A 19,716-nucleotide genomic window follows, 5' to 3' on the forward strand; every position below is an offset into this window, starting at 1 on the left:
TGTACCATCTACAAAGTACCAAAATCACCAAAGATCTGTATCTTCTAACCTGTGAACATTTGCACAAGCGCAGAAGGTATGTGGGAACACCACTTGCAAGTTGCCTCCAAGCAATTTGCCATCCTGATTTAGAATCATATTGCTGTTCCTTCACTGTTGCTGGGTCAAAGTACTGGAATTCCCTCCGTAATGGCATTGTGGAGCTACCTACAGTACAGAGTGCAGCTGTTTAAGGAGGCAGCTTTCTCAACAGTGACCGGGGAGGGGCAATAAACATTTCCCATCCCACATGTGAATAAATTAAGTTACTGTTGAGTCCAATATGACTCCCCTTTGAGATGTTGGAAATTGAGAGAAATCTACTCTTTCCAGCATTTTCAGATTGATTTAATCTAGAATAATATTAGGTAATTTTTAATACCAATGATGAAGTCTGTTGTGCCCTCATGTTTGCTTCACAAACTCTCTCGAAGGCTTCAACTTTCCCTACGTTCGACAAAATCTCCTTCATACTTGAGTCTTCATTAAAATCTGGGATTGCGATTCATTCAACGTACACATCGGAATGGGAATTAACTTACCGATTTCTTCTTATGAAATCTGTATGATGCTGATAAGTCATATCTCAGCTCTGTTTAAAAGAAAACGTAAATTTAGGAATCTATTTTGTTGGTGCCTGACACTTTTAGATATCTCTGGAGATTTCTCTACTGTTTTCACATATCTATGTTCCTCTTGTTTTCTCCAATCCCACAACCTTTCAAAGTATCTATACTCCTTGAATCCTGACCTCTTGTGCATTCCTAAAGCATAACTACTCCACACTTGATAGTTCTACCTTCAATTTTCTTAGCCCCAAGCTTTGAAATTTCCTCCTCTGCTTCTTGACCTTTTTTAGGGTGTTTCTTTCAGCTTGCTTTTAACCAAAGTCTCATTTGGTGGCTGTGTATTATCCATTGTTTTGTAATGCTCTCACTAATTTCCTTGGGAATGTTTCTTTACATTAAGGATGGTGGAGACCAGAGTTGAAAAGTGTGGTGCTGGAAAAGCGCAGCAGGCCAGGCAACATCCAACGAGCAGGAGAAGGGCTTAAGCCCTTCATCCTGTCAATCAGCATTTTGCTGTCTAGAGTTAAACCATTTCAGATTATAACCTGTGCCCCATTTTAATAATAGCTGTTGTTGATTCTGCTATTCCCTCTTACACACCCATTTCTTCTCCCATTACTACTTCCTTTGACCTTGGACCAGTATCTTAAGTTGTTTAATATTCCTGCTTTACATCCTCCAACATTTCTTTTTATTCTCCCTTTGAGTTTCGATGAAAAGTTACTAGACTAAGACATTAAAACTGTTTCCCTCCACAGTTACTGCTTGATTTACTGAGTACTTCCAGCATTTTCTTTATAACCTAAATTAATACTTTATATTATAAATGAATACTTACAATGCTGATTTCTAGTCTAGTGTCAAACCATATTACCAATACACAATCAGATTTCAAAATTGCATGACTAAATATTAAGTATTTTGTGAAATGAACAATGCACTCTTGCAAAGAAATTTTGCAACAAATTGCCTTTAAAGCAGATGTTGAATTACCTTGCAAATATAAAAAAAAAACTTGTAATTTAAGTCTCAAAAAGTGTGGTGCTGGAAAAGCATAGCAGGTCAGGCAGCATCTGAGGAGCAGGATAGTCGATATTTTGAATTCATTCCTGAAGAAGGGCTTATGCTTGAAATGTTGACTCTCCTGCTCCTTGGATGCTGCCTTCACTGCTGTGCTTTTCCAGCTCCACACTTTTTGACTTTGATCTCCAGTATCTGCAGTCCTCACTTCCTCCTTGTAATTTAAGTGAACTAGTATCTTTTACCAGCAATTACTTCCATCTTTATCTTCCATTCTTCAGCCTTCTTTTGAATATGCTACAAAGGAAATGAACACTTTACAAAAGTACATGTAAAACCAAGTGCTTTGTACAAAATTTCTCAGTCTTTTAACTTCTGAAATTAACAGCATTTGTGAATAGAATTATTTTTTTTGTAGGCTGAAGTTGTTCAAATTGTCTCTTGAAGGCATTGATTTTACACTGGTTTGCAGCTCCATTTGTGATGACCATTTTAAGTAGTCATTATTTGTATCTGAGGGTGCCTACCCAGCTAGTTGAATGTTGGGCATCACATATGCAGCTCAGCTTGCTGTCACTGGGTGATCATATGCACTTTCCAGTGAAAGCATCCGATGGCTATATTGTGAAAAATCTCTCTAGAATGTACACATTTATGATGAGACACAAGTTATGTTGTCAGATGCAATAATTAACCATTTTAAAATCCTATTTGCATAGCATAATAAGGCTATCCAGATGTATTTCACAACTAAATCCAGCACAATGCAATTCGAATAATACTGTAGTCTAATGTTTAATCATTAATTTATACTGAGTTTATAATGTCAACTTCTGAATGGTGACTGACATTTGCTTTGTGAGATAATACATTTTTGGTGCTCCAGTTAGGTTGATGTGGCTTCACCAATTCAGTTTTAAAAAGAATTGTTAGATGAGCTAACTGTGGATGAGTTAATAAAGAAGGGAAAGCAAATGTAATTGGGCACATAGCCTGGTTTATTAAAATTTAGACCACTCATGGTGCCAGTTTATAAAAAGGTAGAAGATTTACAAGGATGCTATCAAACTCGCTGATTTTACAGAACAGGAAAGGTTGAACAAATTGGGACTCGTGTAAAGGAAATGGGTGGATGATCTGATGAGAGGTCTTTAAATAATGAAAAGATTTTATGACATAGGCATAGAGAAAATGTTTCTATCTGCAGGATCCGAAAGCAGAGGTCATGAATATAAGTTGGTCAGTTATAGATCCAATAGAGAATTCAGGAATCAAATTCTTTACCGAAAGCCCCAAGAATCTAAAACACACTATCCGAAGAAGTAGTTAAGCCAAATGGCATATGTGCATTTAAAGGAAAATTAATTTTATGTATGATGATGCTGATAGGGTTAGCTGTGCAGCTTAAATGCGGATACAGACAAATTGGAATGAACGGATCATTTCTGTAATGGATGCAGAACGTCTATTGGAGTGAGTTCTGGAAATGTCTTGGAACATTGCCCTGGCATTTAACATTCAGGATGTAAATAAAGCTTGCACAAATGCTTAAATGAAGCTTAAATTGAGATAATTGGTCAAATCTAGTTTTAGGTTAGTGTGAAAGCTGTCACATATTGATGTAGGTGCTATAAAATTAAATGTTCTGCACAAAGATTTAATGCAAAGATGTGAAGTATGTTTTCTCCATTGCAAACAATTTAAAACCCATCTTCAAAGTAGTTTATTTGGTTACAGAAAATCAAATTACATTCACTTACATTTCTGGTTGATGTTTTGTGTAGGGAATATACAGCTGTTCTGGCCATATCTAAAGCAATTTTGAGGAATTTCATGTCCACACCTTTTGAGGAAAACAAATTAGATGTTTCATTATTCAGTGAGAATCTTGGCTATATTTGATTGTAGCTCACTTGTCTAAAATTTTATGGGATTGAGTAATTTCTAAATAATTTTGAATTTAAGCAAGTGAGGAATTTAATTATATTCCTTGATTACTTAATTTTGGAATGCTATTTTTGTCTTCTACTATAAAAACTTATGCAAAGAATTTATTCAACTCCTTGGCTGTTTCTTGGTTCTCCAAGATGATTTCCCAGCCTCATTGTCTAAGGTGCCTTCCGTCACTTTGGCTTCTCTTTTTTTATATATATTTAAATCACTCACTTTCCAAAATGGTATTACTTGGAATTTTACCCTAAGTTTATTTTCTCCTTATTTTGGTTGTCTTTTGTTGTTTTTTAAAATGTTCCCAATCCTATGGTTTACTACTAATCTTTGCCATATTGTATGTTTTATTTCAATTTGATGCTGTTCTAAACTTGCCGAGTTCACTGGCTTGACCTCTTCTTAGAAGCCTTCCTCCAAGATTATAACTTGGTTGTGAGCCATGTTTAATAAGGATCTGAGTTAACTATCAGATAGCATTTGCAGAACTGCAATTGTCTTCTATATTCTTGCCTCTTAATTGCTTGCCATTGGAGTGAATTGTTTTGGTGATAAGAACATTAGATTCGATTGTCCCAAAGTCAGTCAGCCAATGAGTACTTAGTATCTCTGTTTCTACAAGATAATTATGTTCTTGATCAAATGAGGGGGGAAGAAAAGGAATCTTTCACACTGCAAAGTCAACTACTCTTTTATTTTTGTATTCAGTTTTATATAAACAAATACGGCTGCCAGTTGTGCAAAGCAAGTTTCCAAAAACAGCACTGATGTAGCCTATTTTTCAAGGTTTGATTAAAAATAACTGACATGAAATATTTTGCTTATCTGACAGAAGATAGTCTCTGTTTGACTTACCATCTGAAAGACAGCATTTGATGCAGTATTGTTTTATTAAGCATTTTCTTAGAGAGTGCTAATTGTTGGAGATGATGCTATACTGTGCCCCTTTCTATCATTGTTGTGGATGCAAAAGTATGTTCATACTGTTCAAGGAACAGCTTAGAAGTTTTGATTCTTTGCTACCAACATTACTAAGAAAAGAGATGTTAAGAAGTCTTAATACAGATCACAGCACTTCACTGTACACCAATTAGCCGCTATTGTTCTTTTACACCAGTTTTCTGAAGCATTTAATTGTCTGGAGTGTTTCAGAATAGTAAGACCATCTAAATGCACATTAATTACACAAAGTAATGTGGTGGTCAATTACTATATACGTGACAAGCAATTGATACTAAGCTGTTTATTAAGCAAGTTTGGTAAAAATGCATTGGTAAAAAAGTGTTCATTGATCAGCCTTTTAGTTGAGTGAATTTTAATTCCAATCCTGGAGGTGAAAGTATTGTGCAAGTTTATGATGCTATCAAGGGTTTTTCTAAGATTGTTGCTATATATTACGGCTTTGTGAGGGGCAGGTCATGCCTCAAACCTTACCGAGTTCTTTGAGGATGTGACTAGAAAGGTTGATTTGGGTCGCGCTGTGGATGTGGTGTATATGGACTTAAGCAAGGCATTTGATAAGGTTCCCCATGGTAGGCTCATTCAGAAGGTCAGGAGGAATGGGATTCGGGGAACACAGCTGTCTGGATACAGAATTGGCTGGCCAACAGAAGACAGCGAGTGGTAGTATAAGGAAAATATTCTGCCTGGAAGTCTGTGGTGAGTGGTGTTCCACAGGGCTCTGTCCTTGGGCCTCTATTGTTTGTAATTTTTATTAATGACTTGGATGAGGGGATTGAAGGATGGCTCAGCAAGTTTGCAGATGACACAAAGGTTGGAGGTGTCGTTGACAGAAGAGAGGGCTGTTGTAGGCTGCAGCGGGACATTGACAGGATGCAGAGATGGGCTGAGAGGTGGCAGATGGAGTTCAACCTGGATAAATGCTAGGTGATGCATTTTGGAAGGTCGAATTTGAAAGCTGAGTACAGGATTAAGGATAGGATTCTTGGTAGTGTGGAGGAACAGAGGGGTCTTGGGTTGCAGGTACATAGATTCCTTAAAATGGCCACCCAAGTGGACAGGGTTGTTAAGAAAGCATATGGTGTTTTGGCTTTCATTAACAGGGGGATTGAGTTTAAGAGTCTCGATCTTGTTGCAGCTCTATAAAACTTTGGTTAGACTGCACTCGGAATACTGCGTCCAGTTCTGGTCGCCCTATTATAGGAAAGATGTGGATGCTTTGGAGAGGGTTCAGAGGAGGTTTACCAGGATGCTGCCTGGACTGGAGAGCTTATCTTATAAGGAGAGGTTGACTGAGCTCGGACTTTTTTCATTGGAGAAAAGGAGGAGAAGAGGGGTCCTAATTGAGGTATACAAGATAATGAGAGGCATAGATAGAGTCGATAGCCAGAGACTATTTCCCAGGGCAGAAATGACTAACACGAGGGGTCATAGTTTTAAGTTGGTTGGAGGAAAGTATAGAGGGGATGTCAGAGGCGGGTTCTTTACACAGAGTTGTGAGTGTGTGGAATGCGTTGCCAGCAGCAGTTGTGGACGCAGGGTCACTGGGGACATTTAAGAGACTCCTCGACATACATATGGTCACAGAAATTTGAGGGTGCATACATGAGAATCAGTGGTTGGCACAATATCGTGGGCTGAAGGGCCTGTTCTGTGCTGTACTGTTCTATGTTCTATATTATGCATGACTGGAATTTACTATGGGTGAGTTACAGTTGGCAAATACTTTCAATCTTGTTTTCTACCACTTTGCTTCCTGTTTAATACACATTATCTTTTTAATTAAATTTGATAGTGATAAACAGAAAAAAGGCTTGAGCACCTGGTTGCATAATTTATGCAAATTGAGATCAGGATGCAAAATACAAATAGTGTCAACTAAATTGCTTCATAAATACTGAAATACAGTATTAGAGGACTGAAAAACTAATGCTAATCAATATGTAGAATTTAATATGGTTACAACTTGATGGATACATTGCTAAACACAAACTTCTACAGGAGGACATTTCTAACCACAAAATACAGAGAAACAAAATCTTGACTTTGTATTTAAATATTTTAAGCACACCACATGAATCCAACATTCAATGTACCTTTATTGTGTTTTGTTCCAAATGGTGGATTCATTATTATTGTGTCAAATGCCTTTGATAATTTGCTGGTCATTACTGAACAAACGTCACATTGAACCATATCAACGTTGGCCAATTCAAATTCTTCTACATTCCTGTTAAATATGTTGAGTGCTCCTTCATCAATATCAAATCCCACACATAATCTGCAAAAGATGAGAATGACTCAGTTTGTCAGCAATGTTTCTTTTGTGTTAATTCTTAGTTGCTGTGGTTGAGCACACTGTATAGTTGCATAGGCTTATCCTTAACATTGAAATTGTCACTAAGTTTGTTTGTACAATTTTAAATATACACATTTGCAGATTTGTGACCAATTTAAGAATGTCTCCTCCAGGTAAACTATACAAATATACTTTTGAGACAAATAACCTTACTTTCCCTAAAGTTTGGATATATATTAATCTTAAAACAGCAGTTGGAATACTAAACTTATATAAAAATTTAGAGAGTTACTTATCTAGATTAGATTACTTAGTGTGGAAACAGGCCCTTCGGCCCAACAAGTCCACACTGCCCTGCCGAAGCGCAACCCACTCATACCCCAACATGTACCCCTTACCTAACACTACGGGCAATTTAGCATGGCCAATTCACCTGACCTGCACATCTTTGGACTGTGGGAGGAAACCGGAGCACCTGGAGGAAACCCATGCAGACACGGGGAGAACGTGCAAACTCCACACAGTCAGTTACCTGAGGCGGGAATTGAACCCGGGTCTCTGACGCTGTGAGGCAGCAGTGCTAACCACTGTGCCACCGTGCCGCCCATCTAATGCTACATAACATGGTATAATTTATAATATTTGACTGGAGACTGTTTCCTCAACTTGTCTGCATTTGATTTCCTTTTCTCTCCCAGTCAAATTAAAGCTAGTATTTTCTCTGCTGATCTATTCTCCAGTATTATCAAATTCTTGATACTTTTTCAGTATTATAATTATAAAATTAAACAGGACCATAAGACACAGGAGCTGAAGTAGGTCATTCAGCTCAGTCAGTCTACTTAGTCAGTTAACGAGATCATGGTTGATCTGATCATTTTCAACTCCACACTCCTGCCTTTTCACCATAACTTTTGATTTCCATTTTAATAAAAAAAAACTGCCTTTATATGTTGAATATACCTCAAGAGCCAGCTTGTATAGCTGTCTCTAGTAAAGTATTTCACAGATTCACAATGCTTAGAAGAAATTTCCCCTCATCGCTGCTTTAAATGGGCAGTCCCTTAATCTCAGATTATGGCCTCTAGGCCAAAGCTCTCCCACTGAGAGAAATAACCAGTGAAGCCTCCTAAGAATCTGACATTACCAAAAGGTCACCTCTCATTCTTTTAAACTCCAGTGAGTACAGACTCAACCTGCTTAACCTCTCCTCATAAGAAAATCACAATTTTTATACTGTACATCCCTTTCTAACGACTGTTATCTTCACTACTCATGCATGACAAAAATAGATGGGAAGGCAATAATACACAACAGCAATAGTACATTCACTTTCCTGATCCTAGTCATCAATCTGTAATGTATATAATTGTGGCCCCAGTACTGATCCCTGTGGCACTCCACGAGGTTGCCAATCCAAAAATGTCCCCCTTATCCGAACTCTGTCTATTAGTCAATTCTTATTCCATGCCAATATGCCACCTGTAACAGCATAAGCTCTTACATGTGGTACTTTATTGAATGCCTTTTAGAAATCTAAATATGTCAACTTAGAATCACAAAATCTCTACAGTATGGAAATAGGCCATTTGATCCATCGAGTCCACAATGACCCTTTGAAGAGCATCCCATCCAAACCCATTCCATCCCTCTATCCTTGCATTTCCCATGGCCAATTGACCTAACCTGCACCTCTTTGGACTGTGGGAGGAAACCAGAGGAATCCCACACAGACACAGGAGAATGTGCAAACTCCAAACAGACAGTTGTTGGAGGGTGGAATCGAAGCACTGCTGCCTCACAGAGCCAGGGTAACTACTGAGCACTGTGTCACGAATCTCAAGATACACAGCAAAATAAAGCTTTAACCTATTTCCCGACATTGTCCATTACAGAGAATGGTGGGCAGACAGAATGCACCCAAATCAACTGATAAATTTTGACTTAACTAACCCCTTACAGTTACTGTACTATGGACTGTGGAAAACAATTTGGTAAGTTATTTCTACGCAATCTTTTCTCAAATCGAGAACCTAAATTTGCTCAGTTCAAATAAACTGGACACTTCTGACCAAATTCTCTTGGTTTGGACGTTTCACAAACTAACCCTGTTGCTGAGGCAACTTGTTTCTGCACTGCCCTAAATTCCTACGATAGAAACTTCTAAACTCAACACTCGTGTCTTCTACACTTGCTTACTTGAGATTCTTCTGAACTGAAAGCAAGATGAATGTTCTTGCACCTTTACCCTACCTGTCCTAAACCTAACAATACAAACATCTTACCCTCAATACTACAGGGGTCTGCAGTCATCTGCTTTCTGACAAAATGCTGCATTTACTCACTGGTCTGCAAGGACTTTTTTTTTTAAAAAAGACCCTTTACAGAAGTAATTAGCATGTATCTGTCTTTATCTTATTTGTTACCTCCTCAAAGACCTGTAATAAATTTGTCAGGCATGATTTATCCTTCATTAAATATGAAACAAGTACAGCCCACTAGATGTGGAGGAATTAGAAATAAAACAAAGCAATAAAATAGATTCAAACGGTTTCATCTTACGTAATAAAAATAAATAACAACCAAAAGAACTGCAGATGCTATAAATTGGAAAGAAATATAGAAATGTTTCAGGTTGAGTAACCCTTCCTCAGGGCTCAGGCCGCTCTGAGGAAGGGCCACTTGATGCAAAATGTTAACTGATTTCTCTCCACAAATGCTGCCAGACCTGTTGAGCTTTTCCGGCAATTTCTATTTTTGTTTCTGTTATAAAACTACTTGTCTTTGGAGTACTACTACTGTAAAAATGTTTAATCATAAAATGTGTCAGCTAAAACCTTAAAGAACTATCCTCTGCTAAACTGAAAGGTCAATGGATGCTATTAATTTTCGATTTGTCACTTCCACCAGATGGAATCATACAACGATATAGCATAGAAGAAGGCTATTCAATCCATTATATCTGCATTCATTTTTCTAAAGAAATCATTTGACTGTATTCTTATTTCTTAGTCATAAAGGCTTCAGCATCAAATCTATTTTAGCACATTGCAATGATAATGGATTGCTACATTTGCAGAACTGATATTTTTTTGGGTGAAGTGTTAAATTGAGTTCATGTCTTTGTGGCCAAGATCTCATAACACCAGGAAAGTAGCAAGTTATTTTGATGTACGAGCCAACATAATTGCAAAAAAAACGGTTGTTCACATTAATTTTATATTAAGTATCTTCAGTTGTGTGCATGAAGTGGGCATGAACAGGAGAATCATTTATATTCTTAGAAAAAGACAACAAATTATGATAGGTTAGGAAGTGCATGCATGTAATCTCCAAATAAATACTTATACAAAGTGGGTAACATAGACTCAAATCTATCCTTCAGCAAAGGGCTTTCGGGAAGATTAATAGTTAATTTCTTCGCACTTCTTGTTGATGGAGTTTTGCTATGCCAAAGATTTGCTCCTGTATTTATCTACATCAGCAACTGCAAACAGAAGTAATTAGTTGTGAAGTTCTTTGTCACAGTGTGAGGAAATGTGAGTTATTTTAAAGTTAAGCTGAAGTAATAGCATTTAAATTTAAACTCCAAAAAAGAGAGGTAAAAGTGATTCAAGCTAACCTTACCCAAAAACATACCTGTACACCGATATCCATATTAAAATTTGTAATTATTTTATCAAAGCAAATTAGCTACATAAAATAACTATAATGATGATAATGCAAATGGTTTAAGAGAAGTTGTCATGTTGCATAAATTATACGTTTTATAAAATAAAACTCAGAAGTACATATTGATGATTGCATTTTGCAATCCACATACCCCGCATCTAGCATAGCTGCTCCAATACTTAGAACTCCACATCCACACCCAAGATCTCCAATCAACTTACTCTCAACGTCATCGAATGTTGTGTGTATGGTATACAGCATATGTGCTGAAATAAGAAGATCATTAACATTCATTTTATTAAATGATATGATTCTATGTGCAGTAAAGTAAAAATGTTCATTCAACTGTAGCATACCTGTGAATTTCTTTGCAAATTGTCATTTTTTGTAATTTCACATTAGCTTTATAAAATATAAATGCATTTACGTTTTAATTCTACTGTGCTTCTGGAAGATGCACGCTAACATAAATACGAACCTAGTTGCCCTAAAAATATGGTGAATTTCAGCATTGTTAAAACTGTCTTGTTCTTGATTACAAATGTTCAGACATGTTGAGAATCAGGTGATCACCTAACTTATCATATACCTGTTGAATGTGAAAGCACTACCTGCTTTAGGTTTGGGAATGATAATATATTAACATCTATAAAGCATGGTCCTACTATATGAAGGGAATCAGTTTAGCTCAGTTGGCTGGATTGTTGGTTTACAGAGCAGTGTAATGCCAACAGCATGGATTCAATTCCTATCACCGGTTTGAGGTTACCATGAAGGACTCCTTCTCAACCTCTTCCCTGAGGTCTGGTGGCCCTCAGGTTAAATCACCACCAGTCGCTTCTCTCTCAAATAAGACAGCAGTCCCTATGGTCTGGTAAGACTATGGCAACGCAACAACAACTATGTGAAATATCTGGAATGTGTCTTTTCATCACCTCTGATGTAGCCCAGTGATATACAGTTCGTATTAAGTCATTCTTTGAGTATTTGGTGAAAAGAGCAAAGATGGTAACGAAGATGGAAAATTTGTCTTTAGTGAAGCCATAAATTTACAATACACTGGATGAATAATTTGTTGAGAACACTAAGTCTTCTGGAATCAAAAGTCTGGCTAATGAGAATTATCAGACAATTTGCCATCCTGCTTCGCAAAAAAAATTACTGTTAAAGGATCCTGGAGTTGTGGATAAAGAGTATGAAACCCTTGCTGAGAAAAGTCACACCAACATGATATACATACTAAATATCAAAAGACACTACTATGTAGCTATGGATCTGAAAATATGAGATAAGGATCAAAATATTTGTGATATTTTGTAGATATAATGACTGGGTTCAACCTATATAGAGTAATAAATAACAAGGGTCAAAACAGACAAGAGTTGATCGGGTTATGGAAAAGAACGTTGGCATGGCTTTTGGCATGTCATTGGAATTTCTAACAGATAACAAGAAAATTTCAAATGTCGAGTTTAAGGAGATATATAAACTTAGAGGTAGTAATGAACATTGTCACAGAAAGTCTTTTCGACAAGTTTCACAGAAAGAAACTATGTAGTAATTGATGAAATGTTACACAATATGCTGGCAGATCAAACAAGTTACAAGCTGTACATGATGTTGGCAGAGCCAGTAGATGCCAAATCTTTTTTTCCAAATGAGTGCATTTTGAAGAAGTAGGAACTAATGAATTGAATACCAGCAAAGCGACCACGAGAGGAAGTATCTAGATGAATAAAAAAACCCACACATATTGGTTTCAATATTAGAAGCACTGAGGTGTGCAATTGTGCTGGTTGGAAACAAGTGATTGAGATCATTTGTCACACACGGAGTTTAAATCTCAGCATTTGGCAGAGCAGTGTCCAAGGTTTTGCAATTGTTATTTAAGGGTACTTTAAGAAAGTGTCAGTAACAAGACAGCAGAGTTCATAGTGGGAGCTTAAACTCATGTTTTTGGTAGAATACAGGTGGTTATAACTTTTTCATGACTTGATGACAGATGGCAGTGGAGGTAGCTATAGCATCACAAGAGAGTGTTGTCAGTTTGTGTCTCAAAATGGAGAAAATGAAGAAGAGGAAATTTGGAGCAGATCGTTGCTCTGTCAGCTCTGGCGTCAACCAACACTGATTGCTAGCAATGAAACCACATAGATATGAGGTGCATGAAAGATTGCAGCTTTGTCAATGATATCCAATGTAATACAGCATTGACGAGAGATAGCAGAGTCACAAAGGATATTAATTATTACTTTGACCAAGGCTGCTGTTATATTGAGAAACATGGCAGTTTGGCTGGAGGAATTCAAACCGAGTTGAGCAAGAAATTAACAAGACCTGGACACAGAATCTACTTGGAGAAAGTGAGGACTGCAGATGCTGGAGATCAGAGTCAAAAAGTGTGGTGCTGGAAAAGCACAGTCGGTCATGCAGCATCCGAGGAGCAGGGAGAGTCGACGTTTCGAGTATAAGCTATTCATCAGAAATGTGGGGTGGGGCAAGGGGGCTGAGAGATAAATGGAAGGAAGTTGGGCTGGCAGGGGCAAGGTAGCTGGGAATGTGATAGGTAGATGAAGGTGGGGTTGATGGTGCTAGGTTGCTGTGGAAGGTGGAGCAGATAGGTGGGAAGCAAGACAGACAGGTAGGACAGTTCAGGAGGGCAGTGCCGAGTTGGAGGGTTGGGTCTGGGATAAGGTGACAGGAGGAAAGATGAGGAAACTGGTGAAATCGATATTAATCCCAATGTGGTCTCGACATTGGGGAGACAGAACGACAACTTGCAGAACGTTTCAGAGAACATCTCTGGGATATATGCACCAAACAACCCCACCACCTTGTGACCAAACACTTCAACTCTCCCTCCCACTCTGCCAAGGATATGCAAGTCCTGGGCCTCCTCCACCACCAAATTCTAGCCACCCAACACCTAGAGGAAGAACGCCTTATCTTCTGCCTTGGGACCCTCCAACGACGCAGGATCAATGTCGATTTCACTAGCTTCTTCATCTCCCCTCTCCCCACCTTATCCCAGACCCAACCCTCTAACTTGGCACCATCCTTTTGATCTGTCCTGTCTGTCCATCTTCCTTCCCACCTATCTGTTCCACCCTCCACTCTGACCTATCACCATCACCCCCCACCTTCATCTACCTATCACATTCTCAGCTACCTTCCACCCAGCACCACCTCCCTCCCATTTATCTCTCAGCCCTATTGGACCCCCTCTCATTCCTGAAGAGCTTATGCTTGAAACGTTGACTCTCCAGCTCCTCGGATGCTGCCTGACCAGCTGTGCTTTTCCAGCACCACATTTTTTGACAGAGAATCAATTTGCCAGTTCTTGGCCAACTTTCAGCTCCTCAGGTACAGCTTTTACTGGAAACCTGTCAGTTGGAAATCTGTCAGCAGATAAATTGCTCCTCAAACAAATTTGAATTCATCCTGCATCTACCATTAAAAGTAATCTAATTTACAATGAGATTTAGAAAGTTTCAACTTCATAACTGTGTGTTCTCTGTTAAAATGCTGCTGCAGCTGATTTATTTTTTCATCTTTCAAAGATGTCATCGACAAAATGCCAATGACTTTTAACCCAGTAACACCCAAATCTTTGCCCCATTAATGTAAAAAGTGCAATTTATTTAGCTTTCCAAACCACTATCTGATCTGGCTAGAGCCTATCTTGACAGCAAACTAACATTAGCTGATGCAGTTTAAAAATACAATGTCTCTCTTTTAAAACAAACATTATTCTTTTTCCTCTCTCAGTGAGATTATGCTAGAAAGCATTGTTGGTTGTGGCACTGAATTTATTCAAAGCTGAGTTAGATAGATAAATATGAACATAATATGGTTGTGTTCAGTTTGCAGATTGAAAGAGAGAAGGCAAAATCAGATGTAATGGTGTTACAGTTAAATAAAAGGTAATTACAGAGGCACGAGAGAGGAACTGACAAAAATCGAAGCAGAACCTAGCGGGGAAGACAGCAGAGCAACAATGGTGGGCGTTTCTGGGTGTAATTGAGGACACAGTATGGAAGTTCATCCCAAAGAAAACAAAGATTATCCAGGAGGAATTAGACAGCCATGGCTGACAAAGGAAGTTAGGAAATGAATCAAAGAAAAAGAGACAGCCCATAAAGTGGCCAAGAGCACTGGGAAATCAGAAGATTGGGAAGGCTACAAAAACTAGAGGATAACAAAGAGAGAAATAAAGAAGGAGAGGATCAAATATGAAGGTAGGCTAGCCAGTAATATTAGAAATGATAGTAAAAGTTTCTTTTACTATATAAGAAACAAATGAGAGGCAAAAGTAGACATTGGGCCGCTTCAAATTGATGATGGAAGGCTAGTGATGGGAGATAAAGAATTAGCTGAAGAACTTAATACGTATTTTGTGTCAGTCTTCACAGTGGAAGACATGAGTAATATCCCAACAATTATGAGAGTCAGGGGGCAGATTGAGTATGGTTGGCATTACAAAAGAGATAGTGCTAGAAAAGCTAAGAGGTCTAAAACTTGATAAATCTCCTGTCCCTGAAGGGCTACATCCTAGAGTTTTGAGGGAGGTGGCTGAGGAAATAGCAGAGGCGCTGACTGTGATCTTTCAAAGTCACTGAAGTCAGGGAAAGTCCCAGATGATTGGAAAAATCGCTGTTGTAACCGCCTTGTTCAAGAAAGGATAAAGACAAAAGATTGAAAATTATAGGCCGATTACCCTAACCTCGGTTGTTGGTAAAATTCTCGAATCCATCATTAAGGATGAGATTTCTAAATTCTTGGAACAAATCAGCATGGATTTAGTAAGGGTAAGTCGTGCCTGACAAACCTGTTAGAATTATTTGAAGAGGCAACAAGTAGGTTAGACCAGGGAAACCCAGTGGATGTTATCTATCTAGATTTCCAAAAGGCCTTTGATAAGTTGCCTCACGGGAGGCTGCAAAGTAAGGTGAGGGCTCATGGTGTTCAAGATGAGCTACTGGCATTGATCGAGGATTGGCGTCTGACACAAGGCAGAGAGTTGGGATAAAAGGTTCTTTTTCGGAATGGCAGCCGGTGACAAGTGATGTCCCACAGGGTTCAATGTTGGGGCCGCAGCTGTTCACTTTATATACTAATGATCTGGATGAAGGGACTGGGGGCAGTCTGGTGAAGTTTGCCAATGATACGAAGTTAGGTGGACAGGCAGGTAGTACTGAGGGGGTGGGGAGGCTGCAGAAAGATTTCGACACTTTAGTAAGAGTGGTCCAGGAAATGGCTGATGAAATTCAAAGTGAGCAAATGTGAGGTCTTGCACTTTGGAAAAAAGAATACAGGCATGGACTATTTTCAAAACAGTGAGATGATCCGTAAAGCTAAAGTACAAAGGGATCTGGGAGTGCTAGTTCAGGACTCTCTAAAGGTTAACTTGCAGGTTGCATCCGTGATTAAGAAAGCGAATGTAATGTTGTCATTTATCTCAAGAGGGTTGGTATATAAAAGCAGTGATGTTCTTCTGAGACTTTATAAAGCTCTAGTTAGGCCCCATTTAGAATATTGTGTCCAACTTTGGGCCCCACACCTCAGGAAGGACATACTGGCACTGGAGTGTGTCCAGCGGAGATTCACATGGATGATCCCTGGATGAGTAGGCCTAACATATGATGAACAGCTGAAGATCATGGGATTGTATTTATTAGAGTTTAGAAGGTTGAGATTTAATAGAAACTGAGAAGATAATGTATGGCTTAGAAAGGATGAATGCTGGGAAGATGTTTCCGTTAGGCAGGGAGACTAAGACCTGTGGGCACAGCCTTTAAATTAGATGGGATCAATTTAGCACAGAAATGAGTAGACACTTCTTCAGCCAGAGAGTGGTGGGCCTGTGGAATTCATTGCCACAGAGCGCAGTGGATGCCAAGACATTAAATGTCTTCAAGGCAGAGATTGACACATTCTTGATCTCACGAGGAATTAAGGGATATGGGGAGAGTGCGATAAGTGGAGTTGAAATGCCCATCAGCCATGATTAAATTGTGGAGTGGACTTGATGAGCTGAATGGCCTTACTTCCATTTCTATGTCTTGTGGTCTTATGTCTTATAAAGTGGGACTGAAACAGCAGAGTTGTTTTCTGGATCTGTAGATTGCGAAGGAGCTAAAATGGCCTTTAGTAGAGTGATATGCGTTTCTTGTCAGATGTAGAAGTTTAAAGAGAGTTTAAGGGTTACTGCGGATTATATCTGCAATAAATGCTGTTGGTTGCGAATCCTATCAGATCAAATGGATCGGTTGGAGAGCCAGTTAGAGGCAATGAGGAATTTGCAACACCAACAGTATGTGACAGATGGCACTTATAAGAAGGGGGAAAAGTCGTAGATACATCACACAGATGGGTTAACTCCAGGAAAGGTAAGAGAGGTAGGCAGCTAGTGCAAGACTCTTCTATTGCTATCCCAGTTTCAAACAAGTATGCTGTTTTGGAAAATGTAAGGTGATCGATTCACAGGGGAACGTAGCACGAACAGCCAAGTTTCTGGTATTGAGACTGGCTCTAATGCAACGAGTGGTACGTCGGGTTCCAAGAGATCAATTGTGTTAAGGGACTCTCTAGCCCGAGGTACAGACAGACGTTTCTGTGGCCAGCAGCGAAAAATCAGATTGGTGTGTTGCTTCCCCGGTGCCAGAATCCCCGGTCTCAGAGAGGGTGTAGAATATTCTCAAGGGGGAGAGGGGCCAGCAAGAGGTCATTGACCACATTGGGAGCAACGACATAGGAAGGGAAAAGGTTGAGATTCTGAAGGAAGATTAGAGAGAGTTAGGCAGGAATTTAAAAAGGAGGTCCTCGAGAGTAGTAATATCTGGATTACTCCCGGTGCCACGAGCTAGTGAGGGCAGGAATAGGAGGATAGAGCAGATGAATGCATGGCTGAGGAGCTGGTGTATGGGAAAAGGATTCACATTTTTGGATCATTGGTATCTCTTTTGGGGTAGAAGTGACCTGTACGAGAAGGATGGATTGCACCTAATTTGGAAGGAGACTAATATACTGGCAGGGAAATTTGCTAGAGTTGCTCGGGAGGATTTAAACTAGTAATGTGGGTGGTGGTGGGGTTGATGGAGAGAATCCTGTTGGACAGGATGTACATGTATTTGGAAAGGCAAGAACTGATCAGGAACAGTTAACATGGCTTTGTGCAGGGGAAATCATGTCTCACAGACTTGATTGAGTTTTTTGAAGAAGTACAAGAGGATTGATGAGGGCAGAGCAGTAGATGCGATCTGGATGGACTTCACGTAAGGCGTTCGACAAGGTTTCCCATGGGAGACTGGTTAGAAAGGTTAGATCTCACGGAAGAGAGAGAGAACTAGCCATTTGGATGCAGAACTGACTCAAAGGTAGAAGACAGAGGGTGGTGGTGGAGGATTGTTTTTCAGACTGGAGGCCTGTGACCAGTGGAGTGCCACAAGGATCAGTGCTGGGTCCTCTACTTTTTGTCATTTATATAAATGATTTGGATGCGAGCATAAGAGGTATAGTTAGTAAGTTTGCAGATGACACCAAAATTGGAAGTGTAGTGTACAGCGAAGAAGGTTACCTCAGATTACAACAGGATCTGGATCAGATGGGCCAATGGGCCGAGAAGTGGCAGATGGAGTTTAATTCAGATAAATCTTAGCAGGATTTATCCACTTAATGGTAAGGTCCTAGGGAGTGTTGCTGAACAAAGAGACCTTGAAGTGCAGGTTCATTGCTCCTTGAAAGTGGAGTTGCAGGTAGATAGGATAGTGAAGAAGGCGTTTGATATGTTTTCCTTTATTGGTCAGAGTATTGAGTACAGGAGTTGGTAGGTCATGTTGCGGCTGTACAGGTCATTGGTTACGCTACTGTTGGAATATCGTGTGCAGTTCTGGTCTCCTTCCTCTCGGAAAGATGTTGTGAAACTTGAAAGGGTTCAGAAAAGATTTACAAGGATGTTGCCAAGGCTGGAGGATTTGAGCTATAAAGGAGAGGCTGGGGCTGTTTTCCCTGGAGTTTCGGAGACAGAGGGGTGACCTTATAGAGGTTTACAAAATTATGAGGGGCATGGAAAGGATAAATAGCCAAAGTCTTTTCCCTGGGGTTGGGGAGTCCAGAACTAGATGGCATAGGTTTAGGGTGAGAAGAGAAAAATATAAAAGAGACCTAACAGGTAACTTTTTCACGAAGAGGGTGGTATGTGTATGGAATGAGCTGCCAGAGGGTGTGGTGGAGCCTAGTACAATTGCAACATTTAAAAGGCATCTGGATGGGTATAAGAATAGGAAGGGTTTGGAGGGATATGGGCCGGGTGCTGGCAGGTGAGTAGATTGGGTTGGGATATCTGGTTGGCATGGACGGGTTGGACCGAAGGGTTTGTTTCCATGCGATACATCTCTATGACTCTGAGTTGAGACTGCAATGAGGTCCACCATAATCTTAGTGAATAAATGCAGCTCTTAAGTTTTGTTACAACCAAAAATATCCTTTGTTCTGCGATCATCCAGGAGACCAAAATAAAATGGCATTTATTCTCCACCCATAATCGTTTCTTTAACCATTCTTCCCATTCCTTCGAAACATAACTCAATCAATCAAGACAAGGGCTATATTACAACAAAGAGTACAATATGATAACCAAAATTGGCTATAAAATGCTTTTGTACATGTGAGAATCCATTGAATGCATCTTTTAAAATGCCACCTCACTGGAGATTATCCATTCAGCTCTCTTTGTTCTAAAATACCATTTGATTAATTTGTAGACAGTTTTTCTCTTGTAAATACAATATATCAAATATTGTTGAAAATGGATGAAACAAGCAGATGGGTGTTCTGAAGAAAGGAGCTTTTGAGCTGTTAATGGGTTAACTTGTTTTGCTGACATGTAAGAAATTGGATGTCCTGCGTGGGTGTGTTTTTCTGTCGTGCAGGCAGAATGTGATAATCTAACCATACTCTGTAAATGCTGCAGTTTAAGGAATAACCTAATCACACACTGTTTGTGGAAATAATCTAATAATTTTACATTGTTTTTGGGTGGTATGTGACTACGAGGGAGTGACAGGGTGGGTTGTGTCTTGTGTGCATGACTGACTGTGATGTAAAACCCTGGATAAAGGGAGGATGATTTCCTTGTTCGGGGAGCCTCGCTTGACGTGCTCAGCAAGCATCACGAAGAGTGTTAAGTGATCCTACAAAAGCTTGTACTTA

The 19,716-nt window shown here is 39.3% G+C and overlaps 1 protein-coding gene across 3 annotated transcripts in view; it reads right to left on the bottom strand.

Moving 5' to 3' along the window:
* mettl5 (methyltransferase 5, N6-adenosine) overlaps nt 1-19,716 on the bottom strand; it is a 31,884-nt gene that overhangs the window by 2,226 nt on the left and 9,942 nt on the right. For all 3 annotated transcript variants that reach the window (XM_043693697.2, XM_043693694.2, XM_043693696.2), the window contains 5 exons: nt 10,658-10,772; nt 6,632-6,816; nt 3,389-3,471; nt 1,874-1,925; nt 582-631 (listed from right to left, as the gene is read on the bottom strand). In XM_043693697.2, coding sequence (XP_043549632.1) covers nt 582-631; nt 1,874-1,925; nt 3,389-3,471; nt 6,632-6,816; nt 10,658-10,772 — 485 coding nt within the window. The remainder of the gene's footprint in view (nt 1-581; nt 632-1,873; nt 1,926-3,388; nt 3,472-6,631; nt 6,817-10,657; nt 10,773-19,716) is intronic.

Source organism: Chiloscyllium plagiosum, unplaced genomic scaffold (assembly GCF_037043375.1).
Source record: "Chiloscyllium plagiosum isolate Xiang-an unplaced genomic scaffold, Cpla_swu_hap1 HiC_scaffold_7, whole genome shotgun sequence".
NCBI lineage: Eukaryota > Metazoa > Chordata > Chondrichthyes > Orectolobiformes > Hemiscylliidae > Chiloscyllium > Chiloscyllium plagiosum.